Source organism: Danio rerio, chromosome 15 (genome assembly GCF_052040795.2).
Source record: "Danio rerio strain M-AB ecotype USA chromosome 15, GRCz13ab, whole genome shotgun sequence".
In the NCBI taxonomy this organism is placed as follows: domain Eukaryota; kingdom Metazoa; phylum Chordata; class Actinopteri; order Cypriniformes; family Danionidae; genus Danio; species Danio rerio.
The window spans coordinates 12,468,762-12,482,329 of NC_141035.1; the positions used below are offsets into that span (position 1 = coordinate 12,468,762).

Genomic DNA, 13,568 nt, shown 5'->3' on the forward strand with positions numbered 1-13,568 from the left:
AAAACACAAACTAAAAAGCATAAAATCGCTTACCGTTTTTTATTGTGGCCACATATTTGTTTTTTCTCTCCAGTCCAGCATGCACAGTAACACCAGTCCTGCTTCTTTCCAGCCCACCCAGGGACGCCAATTGTAGTGGTTTTTAGATTTTCTCTTAATGAATCAAACTCAGTCTGGAGATTATGAATAACAGAAGAGTATACTTTATTGTCGACAACAAAGGAGAACTTTCAGGAGACCCCCAGTAGCATCTCTGTCTGAAAAATTCTGTCTCACTGATGTTCTGGCCTGCTTATATACTTCTTTTGCAACTATTTTTCCCTTTGATCTACATATGTCACACAAATTCCACCTAGGTTAACCCATGACCTCAATTTCCACCTAGGTTAACCCCTGACCCCAATTTCCACCTAGGTTAACCCCTGACCCCAAATTCCACCTAGGTTAACCATATATCTTATCCATTTCTTGTGATATGGTAATTCTTCTAATGGTATGCAAGTCTACAAGAAGATTATACACATACAATTTGAATATATAGATTAACTTCAAACTTTGAAGAGTATAAAATCCACTTCACCCAGCGCACATTGTGGCTTTTAATTTTCGATTCTCATCGACCAAACGCCTTAGATCCATTTTCAGATCTCTCATTTCCTTTGTCAACCGGTCCATAGCTCTGTATAATCCTCCATTATCAGTGACAGAATACACAGCAGCCACAGCTCCTCAATCAGCAGCATTTCCAGCAATATTAAAAGTCATGTAATTAGTTTTTATTGCATCCCTAGCATTTTCACACCGACCTGCTATTATCACAGCCTCCTCCAAATCCGTGGCTCCTTGTTCATGGCACTTAGCTCTGAGCACGGGATCCAAGCCAGCGAGAAAACGGCGAAATTTTTCCTCTCTGTGAGCCCTGTCGCCATATTCAGGAAAAGCCTCGTCCACTACCCTGCTAATCTCTGCAGCATACACTTCCAAACTTTCCCGCGGGCCTCGAGGGCGGGCTGATAGGCTAGCTCTGAAGCGATCCATGAACTGCCGCTGACCGGAAGCCTCCTTTAGTCTCTCTTTAATCGCTGTATAATCAGCCTGCACAGTCTGAGGAAGGCTGTCCCACAATAGAAAGGTCGCGCTGCTCAGCCGCGTCAGCAAAATTCACGCCAGTTCAAATTTATGTGATGTAATGCCATCCCCTTCTGTGAGCGCTCTGATGGCGACCTCAAACTGCCAAGCCCAACACAGAAAGCTCTGCTTTTCATCACCGTAGAACGGCGAGGGTAACTCTATTCTCACGTGTTTGTTAATCGTGCCGTGGTCCCGTCCCGGATAAAAGTCATTTTTACCCCACATGATGGCCACGTCCACGTTGAACTCGCGAGAGCTAACTTAGCTATGAACTTTTTTCAAACGAAACTAATTAAACACCCGTCGTAACACTCAATCGCGCGATTGCGAATAAAACAAAACAAACCGCTGCCACCGATGTAACCAAGCGTTTGCACAGGGTCCGCCTAAACACTGAAACATACGAAACAACAAACGGAGGCAACTGAACTCTTCCAAACTCTCATTTATTCTGAACAGTTTTCTCTCACACTTATTGCTCATTGCACACACCTACATACTAAACATCAGAAATGTACACATCACAGAATCAAATAAAGTCTGTTACAATATTATAGTTGCACATTCGTAACAGTATTATAGTTGCACATTATAAACTGATCATTAATAAGGACTAAGCTATTAATAACTGTAATTCTCCAAACAGAAAAGGGTTGATTGAAGTCCTGTCGTTTTAAAGATTTTGTACAATTTAAGCAGAATTAGGTTAAAGAGAACTAAATTTAGAATAGTGCACTGATTTCTGTGCGCATCACGCACTTTACCGAACGCTCTTTCCTTTTTTTATTATTTCATGCAATAGTAAATGCATCAAATAAATTGCAGACAGTTGGCATCACTGATTAGTAGTCTATATGCAATATTTATATTTGCAATATGGAACTGGGCCAGCAGTAACACTTTAATTTAATTTTTTCACACAAATGTCAAGTTCACTATTAGCTCAATGCACAGACAGCGAGCTCATCTGTAAGTCTGAACTACAACACATTATTTATTATGAATTATACGTATGTATTGGTTCCTTTGAAAATTTGTTCATATATATAGTAGCAATGCGATATGGCTCTATATCAGCACTGGTAGGAGGCGTGCTTTAGCACCACACCAGTGCTGATATAGAGTCATATCACACTGCTACGAGTGTGATACTGCGATTATACAACAGTTCGACGGCATAATTTTGTATATAAAAAAGAAAATTAAAACAGAGAGTCTGAAACACTTTTGTATTAGGAACTTCTTTCCGCCGTCATTCATTCACATCTGCAGCTGACGTCAGAACAGCAGAAGCCGTTACTAATTCACCAACGTCACTTTAGAGCTAGTATTTGAATGAATCTCTATAGCGTAATGTGAAGCGGCGCTTCTGGTGTGTGACTCCCTTTAAGGTGATGACAAAACAGCTGAATTTTGCTCACATATTTAGATTATAAGGCTGAATGTGACATTAAATGCCATCCGTCTAAAGATATTTCTCCCTACAGTCTATTACAGTCTACAGTATTTCTCTGTTGCCGTCGGTATTGTGACGGGTGCCAGGTGTCCCAGCACTTAACCGGAGACTTTATGGAATAAATACACACTGTTAACCCTTACTGTAGATTATGCAGTAAATAACTGTAAAATAGCCAGTGTTTAGCCGTAATGAAAGAAAACAGTATTTTACTGTAAAAGAAGCAGGATTTGTATGAAATTCTGTAGTGCAAAGAATAAATCACAGTAATTTACTCTATGTACCCATTACAGATATTTACTGTCATAATAAATGGTAAATTACTGATCAACCATTACTGCCCCATCTACTCTGATGCTTTATGTTGCTATTTATTTTTATTATATAATTCTATATATTTATATGTATTTACTGTTCAGTTTTGATATGTGAATGGTCAGTATTGAGAGGAGAGTGGGACATTGCATTGATGATAAGCTTAATTTCATTGCAGCCATGTGTTTTCTTTAGTTTCTTTTATGTTTTAACATTGAGTATTACGCCTGTTTCACACCGCAAGCGTCAGCGGCGCGTGAGCAGAGCGTGAGCAGAGCGTGAGCAGCGCGTATGTCGAGCAGTAGCAGCACGCAGGCGTTTGCCTTTCACACCAGCTGCGTCTGCAGCGCGCAGTTCTTCGGCAGCTGCTGCAGAGATCAACCTATCTCTGTCTATTCTATCTTACCCATGTCTCTCTATATACAAATACACCTTTTAAACTTTTCATCTGTCCAGCGGCAGAATAACAGCTCGTTAATTCATGCTCGTGCAGATGAGACGGACAAAAGTTACCAATGCATGCCATTATTTTACTTATTTTCGTGTTGTCAGATTCACAGTGCAAACAGCTCCCGGTAGGAATAACTCGAGTGAACATAAAACAAAGCCGATTTAAACTTTCTTCCTCTGCTCAGCTGCACAGCACACAGCGAGCTCACATAATCCAGTATGCGTGTCGAACTACACTACCCACAATACACTTCGCTATGGACTACAAATCCCGTAAATATTCTATTTCCCCTCTCCTACAACACTAGTGTGCAACCTAAGCAAAACTGATACTAAAATTGTTTTACATTTGGTTTTGTAGTTCGGGCCTAAATAAATGTTGCCGTTTTTAATCGTTTTAAGTTTATTTGAATGACTATATGTATACCATTTGACGTTATCAACGTATTTATTGGGTAAAATTGCTACTTTTTACTGTCATTCATTGTGTTTTGGTCATTATCAATGCACTGTCACTTTAATTGAGCGTGAGCAGCGCGTCAAAAATAGACCCAGCGACGAAACTATCGCTGCACTGCTGCTTCGGCGACGCTCACGCCTCGCACTGAAGCGCTGCTGCTGCGTGCGGTATGAAAGCTCCAATCTGTTAACATGGGCGCCGAAAACACACGCGCTGCTCACGCGCCGCTGACGCTTGTGGTGTGAAACAGGCGTTAGGAGTCAACCAATGCCACAGAGATCATTAAAAGCTAAGCATAAGATATGGATGAAATGCATTTAAAGGCAAAAATATTCACACAGAGCAAAGAAATTGACATAATAATTCTTATAACTTTGTTAACGTTTCTATAATTAGTCTAATTTGCCTAATTTAACCTATAGTTCAGCTTTTAATTTGCAATTTCAACTGAATATTAGTATTTTGCTACGTAAAAATGTGTTATTTAAAAAAAAATATCTTAAACAGCACGTACATACATGTTTGCAGAGACTCAATGAATTTGTTTGGAAAACTTCAATTAAAGTAAGTAAAAGTGGCATTAACAGTATAGTATAAAGGCTTTCCTAAAAAAATGTATAAATCATGTCATTTTTGTGTTTTTTTTATAATTACTACAAATTTGGAACGACATGAGGATCAGATTATTTATTATCATTTTTTTCCTATGGATGAAGTTTGCATATTTTAATTGTTTTTATTAAACAATATGTGCATAATTGTGATAAATGTAGGCAGTTGCTTTGAAAATATGCTATGCTCCAGGGGTGTCAAACTACTAGAGGGCCGCAGCCCAGCAGAATTTAGTTCCAGCCCTGCTTCAACACACTACCTTTAGATTTAGTTTGATCAGGTGTGCTTAATTAGGGTTAAAGCTTAACTGCACGCTTACCCTGTAGATTTTGCAGTAAATAACTGCAAAATAGTCAGTGTTTTGCTGTAATGAAAGGAAACAGTGTTTTACTGTAAAAGGAGTAGAGTTTGTATAGAACTGTGTAATGCAAAGGATAAATTACAGTAATTTACTTTATGTACTGTGACAATAAATGGCAAATTACTGTTCAACCATTACTGTCCCATTTACTCTGAAGCTTTATGTTGCTGTTTATAGAGACGTGCATTTTAAAGGCAGAAGACAATGATTTAGGCCTCACCACACTCCCACAGGCTGTCTTATTCTAAACACAAAGATATTAGAAAAATTTTCAGAAAATGCTGGCTCTTTAAGGTGTTTGATTTGTTTACTGCTGAGTGTGCTCTATTCTCTGTCTATCAATTCAGATGTAGAGTCTGATGTTTTAGGCTTTAAATAAGAATCTACAATGAGTAAGTAAAATGTGTTAAAATGTTTTTGAGGGTTTCTAAAATAAGGCTGTGTTTTAAGTTATATTGTTGTTATCTTGAACTGTGTACTTGATAGCTACATTGTTAGCTAGTTAGCCTCTCCTCGCTTTAAGTATATTTATTTATTTATTTATTGGATATTGCATATTGCAATAATGTACAGATGCTAAAAGTTTATGCACATAAAAACCAATAAATTCCATCACCTCAGTAAGGTAACATGTGCACAGAAATCATCACAGGGAATCACAAAAAATATGATACAAATAACTATCCACACACAAAAGCTCCACTGTCAGGTCCCAGGTTGTGAGTTTGTTGCTAAGTATTTTTCAGAGCAGTGTTTTCACCTATGCATTTATATTAGAAACAATAGAAAAGTTTGTGGTCATGAGATTTTAAAGTAGATAATGATTATAACAATAAAAGATTGGATCCTTTGGATTTGATAGTATGTGTGTGTTTTCATATGCTTATTTTTTAATTATTTGAAACTTTAAAAAATAAAATAAATATTTTGTGTTTTTTGCTGTTTATTTATTTATTTATTTTTTTGCATGGTCAGCATTGAGGAGAGAGAAACACATTTTACTGCAGCACTTTCTGTGTGTGTGTGTGTGTGTGTGTGTGTGTGTGTGTGTGTGTGTGTGTGTGTGTGTGTGCGTGCACGCGTGTGTGTGTGTGTGTGTGTGTGTGTGCATGCGTGCATTTTTTTATTTGATATGTGATTGTGATAAATGTTGACAATTGCTTTAAAAATATGCTATATACCATGGGGGTCAAACTCCAAGTTCCTGGAGGACTGCAACGCAGCAGAGTTTAGTTCACACCCTGCTTCAACATTACCTGTAGATTTCTAACAAGCCTTAATTAGTTTGATCAGGTGTGTATAATTAGAGTTACAGCTTAAAGTCCCAGTCACACTGCACTTTTCTCCCTTTAGACTTCCATTCATACGCATGTGAATGCTGCAGACCTGGAATGCTAGCTCATGCAAAAAAATTCACTGTTCGCAGCATTGGAAAGTTCAAGCTTGGAGTTCTCTGACCTGCGAAATCACATCATGTGATTGCTGGAGACCAATCAAAGATCAAATTATGACCTGTCTGAACAAAAATTTAAACTATGGACCAGTCGCTTGCTTTTTCAATCTCTAATTATTTTGTTTAATCCCACTACTTTTCGCAGTGCCGTATGACAGAATTTTGCATGCTCAATTGTTAGTGTGACCGCAGCCTTACTGTGCAGACCTGTGAGATGTAAGATGATATTTATATCTGCTGATTTCTTAATTTTGTTATACATTTTCTGTTGTATATTTGTTTGCTGCCAAAACAATAAAATACATTTGTCTAAATTTGTATGCCTTCTATTTTTAAAACAGGTAAGAATACGAATTAATTTTAGTAAGACTATAACATACTATTAATGTGTATGCAGTATAATGCTGTGAGTTGTAACTCTACAGTACAGTAATTAACTGTACACAGTTTCCAGTTTGTTACCACTACTGCTCTATTACAGTAATTAACTAGCAACACTGTTGCCAGCTACTCACTGTAATGGTTCGGTTACAGTAAATAACTGGCAACACTGTTGCCAGCCACTCACTGTAATGGTTCAGTTACAGTAATTAAATGGCAACACTGTTGCCAGTTACTTACTGTAACCAAACTTTTACAGTGAGTAACTGGCAACAGTGTTGCCAGTATTCTACTGTAAAAACGCCCGGTAAGGTCTAACAGTGCAGAGACAGAAACTATTTCGTTCTTTAGATTGGCCTTTATGTGTTTCTACCAAGTGCTGTAGACTACATACATGCCATTCAACAACGAGTAGGCAAAAGGAAAGAAAAATATACTCAAACATCCGTCACAAAATAAAAAGTCAAGGTTACATTATTAAAATAAAAGAATGATACAGTGCTAGAGTGACCATCAAACTTTTCCTCAAAGCTTGCTAAACGGAACTGAGCACCCATACATGGGTGCTTACATCTCTAAGTTAAAACAACCACAGGAATAGTCCTCTTAAAGGGGACTTTTATACACAATGCATATCAAACATTAAGTGATTGTTATAATATCACAATAATTAACCAAGAAAAAAACAGAGCAATCTCTAACTTACCAGACTTCTGTTTTGTTTGTGATAAGGAGGAACGAGGTTGAATCCAGCTTCTTTTTCGCAGCTTCTTATTGACTCTATCCGGTTCAACTTAAAAATCGCGACACTTCCGTCTTTCAGCTTCTTATTCGCGCTCAGGAAAACACACTAAGCAAGGGCTTAATATGCAGTCCTGGCATTATTTTGTGGATCGACAACGTCAAGCGTCTTTGGCCGCTGACGAGCTCTCTCAGAATTTTAAATATTTTAAAATAGGCACTATTCTTATAAATCAAGTGCATAGTTGGAATCTAAACAACTATATTCTCGACTAAAAAAGCCTCAAAAGTACATTTTGTTGTCTAACAACAGTAATATTGTTCAAACTATATTGTCTGCTTGTAGATGGCTGTATGTGGGCAGAGTAATACACAGGATGAACGGTGAAGAGGCCTTTGTGTGATGTTACTGGCAAAATATCACACGGCTATCAGCCAATCAGATTCAAGAACCAGACAGAACTATTGTATAAATATATATATATATATATATATATATATATATATATATATATATATATATATATATATAGCCTAACCAAAATCAATTATATAATGGCAATAGGTATAATATGTGAACATTAATTATTATTATTATTATTTAGGCCTACAGTAGCTCAGAAACAATTATGCAAACCAGGATCAGATGCACAACAGCAAGATGTTTGGTAGCGAACTATAGGCATTTTATTATTGCTATTGTTATTATTATAATTTTTATTATTATTATTATTATCATCATTATTATTTTATAGGTCTTGCTCGGAAACAATCATGCAAACCAGGTGCTGCTTGGAAATGGCTATCTTTGCTAAGCATCAGGTATAATAACTGACTTTATTTTAATGACAAATGTCTAATAATACTGCTAATGAATGTAAGCCTGCTAACTGATCAAATGAATATGTAAAACATGTAAGAATATGTAAACTTAGTTCATATACATACATTATATATATACATACATTATATACCATTATATATACCATTATTATACACATATACATACATATATATGTGTGTGTGTATATATATTTGTGTATATATGTGTGTGTATGTGTATATGTGTGTGTGAATATATGTGTGTGTGTGTGTATACAGTGAGGTCAATAAGTATTTGATCACCCTGTGATTTTTCAATATCTCCTACTTAGAAATCATGGAGGGGCCTAGAATTTTCACCATAGGTCCTTCCCAATGTGAGAGACATAATCTAAAAATAAAAATCCAGAAATTGCATTGTATGATTTTTTTAACAATTTATTTGTAAATTAGTGGGTCTCTCTTAAATAAAGTCTCTCTTCACGGCATTGATCAGCTCCTCCTGTGTAGTTCTGGGCTGATTCTTGACCATTCTTAGCATCATTGATACCCCACAAGGAAAGATCTTCCATGAGGTCTCAGTCTGAGGGACATTGACGGTCATCATTAGCCTCTTCCGCTTTCTGACAGTTGCTCCAACGGGTGTTCTTTTTTCACCAAGCTGCTTGGCAATTGTCCCGTAGCCCTTTCTAGCTTTGTGAAGGTCTACAATTTTGTCTCTTATTTCTTTTGACAGCTCTTTGGTTTTGCCCATGTTGCTACTTAGACTTTTGACTGATTGTGGAGTGCACAGGTGTCTTTATGACTGCTAACAACCTCAAACGGGTGCTACTAAATTAAAATCATAAGCAAAGTGTAGCTGAACTATTTAAAAGCAAAATAACAGGTCTTTGAGAGTAAGAAATCTGACAGAAAAGTAAGTGATCAAATACTTATTTGACACACAAATTCACAAATAAATTGTTAAAAAAATCATCCAACGTGATTTCTGGATTTTTATTTTTAGATTCTGTGTCACATCCATCAGTGACCACCTGAGGGCGCTGTAGTACTCTAGGACTTTGTAGGCACTACAGCATCCCAGGAAGGAACTACATTCCTATACATACCACGCGCATACACCAGAACACTTACACTGACTCGTCATCTCATCTGTTCTGTGTTACCGTTGATTATCTGGACTATTTATACAACCATTCCACCTCTGTTTAACATCGCGTTGTTTGTCTACTTTGTCTTCCTTGTCTTCTTGCTCCCAGGAAGTTTGTTGTTGTTCCTGATCTTGCCTCGTAGTTTGCCAAAGTCTAGTTCGTGTTTATCTGTCTCGTTTCTTGTTTTGTTGTTTATTTGTTACTTTATATTTTGATATTTTGGATTTTTGTTACTGTTTTCTGCACTATATATCTATTAAATCTGCACTTGAATCCACAATCTTTTTGTTCCCGTTTTGCTATTGTTTTGATCACGCCTAACGTGACAGAACGACGCTATCACAATATGGATTCAGCAGTTGATAGATTAGTGCGTATTAAGCAGGGTAACCGCTCCGTTGAGCGTTATATCAAGGAGTTTTTGGAGCTAGCCCAGAAGAGCTCTCATAGTGATATTTTGCTAATGATGTTTTTTGGGGGAGGACTTTTGGAACCAGTTCGTTCCCTCATGCCACCATACGAGGATGACTGGAACCTTTACCACTTCATTGGAGCAGCTTTGTTGATCGCTGGCTCCCCTCTCTCTGTTGCCCTGAGGGAGGAGAACCCTCAGGAGGGAGGCCTGAGCGGAGGGCAACAGAGAGGAATATTTTCGGGGCCAGCTAATTTGTCTAAGGGAAGGAGGAGAGAGGCTGGACTGGAGTTGCGGCCTTATCCACGTCGGGCTGTCCGAAGGCCACCTTTCAGTGAGCCTCTGGAGATTCTGCTAGAACTGTGTGGAACCCCAGTGTCTGCTCCAGTCCCACAATGTCCGCCAGTGTCGGCTCCAGCTCCAGAGCAAGCTTCCTCTCCTGATGACAACGCTCTCCCTTCTCAAACCACCAGACGAAGGAGGCACAGGAAGAGGACTGCCCTTGTCCCTGAAAGTCCGCCAGTGTCGGCTCAAGCCTCAGAGCGCCCGCCAGTGTCGGCTCCAGCCCCAGAGCGCCCGCCAGTGTCGGCTCCAGCCCCAGATCGCCCACCAGTGTCGGCTCCAGACCCAGAGCGCCTGCCAGTGTCGGCTCCAGCCCCAGAGCGCCCGCCAGTGTCGGCTCCAGCCCCAGAGCGCCCGCTAGTGTCGGCTCCAGCCCCAGAGCGCCCGCCAGTGTCGGCTCCAGCCCCAGATCGCCCGCCAGTGTCGGCTCCAGCCCCAGAGCACAGTACAATGCCAGTTCCAGTCCGGCTCCTGGCTTTACCAGCGCCAGCCAGGCTCCTCGCCTTGCCGGCGCCGCCCAGGCTCCTCGCCCTGCCGGTCCCAGCCTGGCTTCTGGCATTACCAACGCCATCCAGACGTCTTGCCCTGCCGGCACCTCCCAGACGTCTTGCCCTGCCGGTTCCAGTCCGGCTCTTTGCTCTGCCGACCTCACTCTGGCACCTTGCTCTGCCGACTCCAGTCCAGCTGCTTCCAGTCCCGCCGGCTCCAGTCCAGCTACCTCCAGTTTCGCCGGCTCCTGTCCAGTTGCCTCTTCAGCCGGCTCTCCTAAGAACTCCTGCCTTGTGTTTCCTGCGGGATCATCCATGGGTCATCCCTCCCGCCCCTCCCTGGTGGTCCTTCCCACTGTATGGGACGGATTCCCCGGCCGCACCCTGGCTTCCTGCCAGGGCGCCTGAACCACAGACTGACACTGAGCTGGCGCTCCCATCCCTCCCTTTGTTCCTGCTCCGCTCCGCCCCCCCTCTTGGAACCAGTCTGGGAGTGTCTGGAAGCCGCTCTTTAGAGGGGGGGTAATGTCACATCCATCAGTGACCACCTGAGGGCGCTGTAGTACTCTAGGACTTTGTAGGCACTACAGCGTCCCAGGAAGGAACTACATTCCCATACATACCACGCGCATACACCGGAACACTTACACTGACCCGTCATCTCATCTGTTCTGTGCTACCGTTGATTATCTGGTCTATTTATACAACCATTCCACCTCTGTTTAACATCGCGTTGTTTGTCTACTTTGCCTTCCTTGTCTTCTTGCTCCCAGTAAGTTTGTTGTTGTTCCTGATTTTGCCTCGTAGTTTGCCAAAGTCTAGTTTGTGTTTATCTGTCTCGTTTCTTGTTTTGTTGTTTATTTGTTGTCTGCACTATATATCTATTAAATCTGCACTTGAATCCGCAATCTTTTTGTTCCCGTTTTGCTATTGTTTTGATCACGCCTAACGTGACATTCTGTCTCTGAAAGTGGAAATGGTGAAATTTATAGACCCCTCCATGATTTCTAATTAGTAGATATTGAAAAATCACAGGGTGATCAAATACTTATTTACCTCCCTCTATACTTAGGTGAAAAAAGTGCACTAAAATACACTTATTTAAGTATACTTAGTACACTTTTCAGTAATGTACTAAAAGTGCTCTATTTTCGCATACTAATTTTGTACTTAATGTACTAAAAGATAGTATTAAGTATATGTTGAGATAAACTTAATACCATCTAAGTGCACTCAACTGTGCTATTTTGAGACACACTGAAATTGAACTAAAATGTGCTTTTAACATACTATATCTGTATTTTAAAAATATATATTTAGTTACAACTAGAAATACACTTAAACTCTAATCTTAAACATTTATGAATACATTTAAGAATAGCTTAAAGCATAATAGTAATATATTAAAAGAATATACAAAATGTGAAAGCAGTGTGCTTAAGTATGCTTAGTACACTTTTCAGTAATGTACTAAAAGTGCTCTATTTTCGCACACTAATTTTGTTCTTAATGTACTAAAAGATAGTATTAAGAATATGTTAAGATAAACTTAATACCATCTAAGTGCACTCAACAGTGCTATTTTGAGACACACTGAAATTGAACTAAAATGTGCTTTTAACATACTATATCTGTATTTTAAAAATATATATTTAGTTTCAACTATAAATACACTTGAACCTTACTTTTAAACATTTAAATATATTTATGACTAAATTACAGTATAATATATTAAAAGAATATTCAAATTGTAAAAAAAGTGTGCTAAATACTGTATTAAAAGTGCTCTATTTTCCCAAACTAATTTTGTATTTAATGTACTAAAAAATAGTATTAAGTACATTTTAAGATAAACTTAAGTACATCTAAGTGTACTCAACTGTGCTATTATGAGACAAAATGAAGCTGATCTAAAATGTGCTTTTAACATACTAAACATTGTTATTGTTTTAAAACGTTTATCTTTAAAACGTTTGTTTATGATGATTTTTCTTTAATTGTAATTAACTAATGTACAATAATAAAAGACAGACAGACAGACAGACAAACAGACAGACAAAAATATACTGTATCTGTGTGCGTGCGTGCGTGTGTGATAGATTCGATTAGACTTAGCCGAAATCCCTTTCCGGAACTCTTGTAAACTCGTCGTGTGTTTCACACCGGACGGATTTTCAGTTCCGCCTAAACATTGCCCTTGGTTTTTTATGAGGAGATAGAGAAAGTTCAAGGTTTTAACCTCAGAATAAGACCTGTTTTTCGGGAAAATGGGACTCGTGCCTGATGAAGCGAAGGGGTTGCCTCCCCCGGGGATCGTCAACAGAAACTCAGTGTGGCTCGGACTGTTGGGCTGGGCGAATGCCGTGCTACACAACAGCGTGAACCGAAGACCTGCGCTCAAAGCCGGTGAGAGCACATCCACTGATCTATACAGATTCTATTCCCAACAAACACACAATGTCTGCAGAACGTTGTATTTTTTAAAGTCAACGTTGGCGCTTACGTGCTCGCTACATTGTCACAACGTAGAAATAAGACGTGAAAAGGCTGTAGCAACGTTGTCGTGTGACATTCAGCAACCACGGGACGGCGTCCTTACTACTTGTATTAAATTTTTTTGTGGCAGTTTATCAATACATCCTGAATACAGGACGAGCAGTCATTCTTTTCCAGTATTGCTTAATATTAAATATTGTTCATTTATTTTTCCTTTTTATTTTAGCAACTGCATGTATGAGCTTTAAAGTGTAAAATGCCTCGCAAATTAATATAATCAAACTTTATAATATATTTCTCAACTATTAAATACATATAGTAGATATCTAATTATAAGCAAACTGTATAAAACAATTTTATATATATATATATATATATATATATATATATATATATATATATTAGGGCTGCACGATATATCGTTTCAGCATCGAAATCGCGATGTGCGCATCCGCGATAGTCACATCGCAGGAGGGTGCGATGCAAAAAAAATAATA

The 13,568-nt window shown here is 39.0% G+C and overlaps 2 protein-coding genes and 1 long non-coding RNA gene across 3 annotated transcripts in view; 2 read left to right on the forward strand and 1 right to left on the reverse strand.

Moving 5' to 3' along the window:
- LOC147840521 (uncharacterized) overlaps positions 1 to 13,568 on the forward strand; it is a 93,824-nt gene that overhangs the window by 7,402 nt on the left and 72,854 nt on the right. The gene's annotated exons all lie outside the window — the stretch shown is intronic.
- LOC147833604 (uncharacterized) overlaps positions 1 to 13,568 on the reverse strand; it is a 77,658-nt gene that overhangs the window by 2,109 nt on the left and 61,981 nt on the right. The window lies entirely within an intron of this gene.
- Positions 12,744 to 13,568, forward strand: part of ndufc2 (NADH:ubiquinone oxidoreductase subunit C2) — a 39,987-nt gene continuing 39,162 nt past the window's right edge. Inside the window, 1 exon segment of the mRNA NM_001013517.1 lies at positions 12,744 to 12,981. Coding sequence (NP_001013535.1) covers positions 12,843 to 12,981 — 139 coding nt within the window. The 5' untranslated portion in view covers positions 12,744 to 12,842.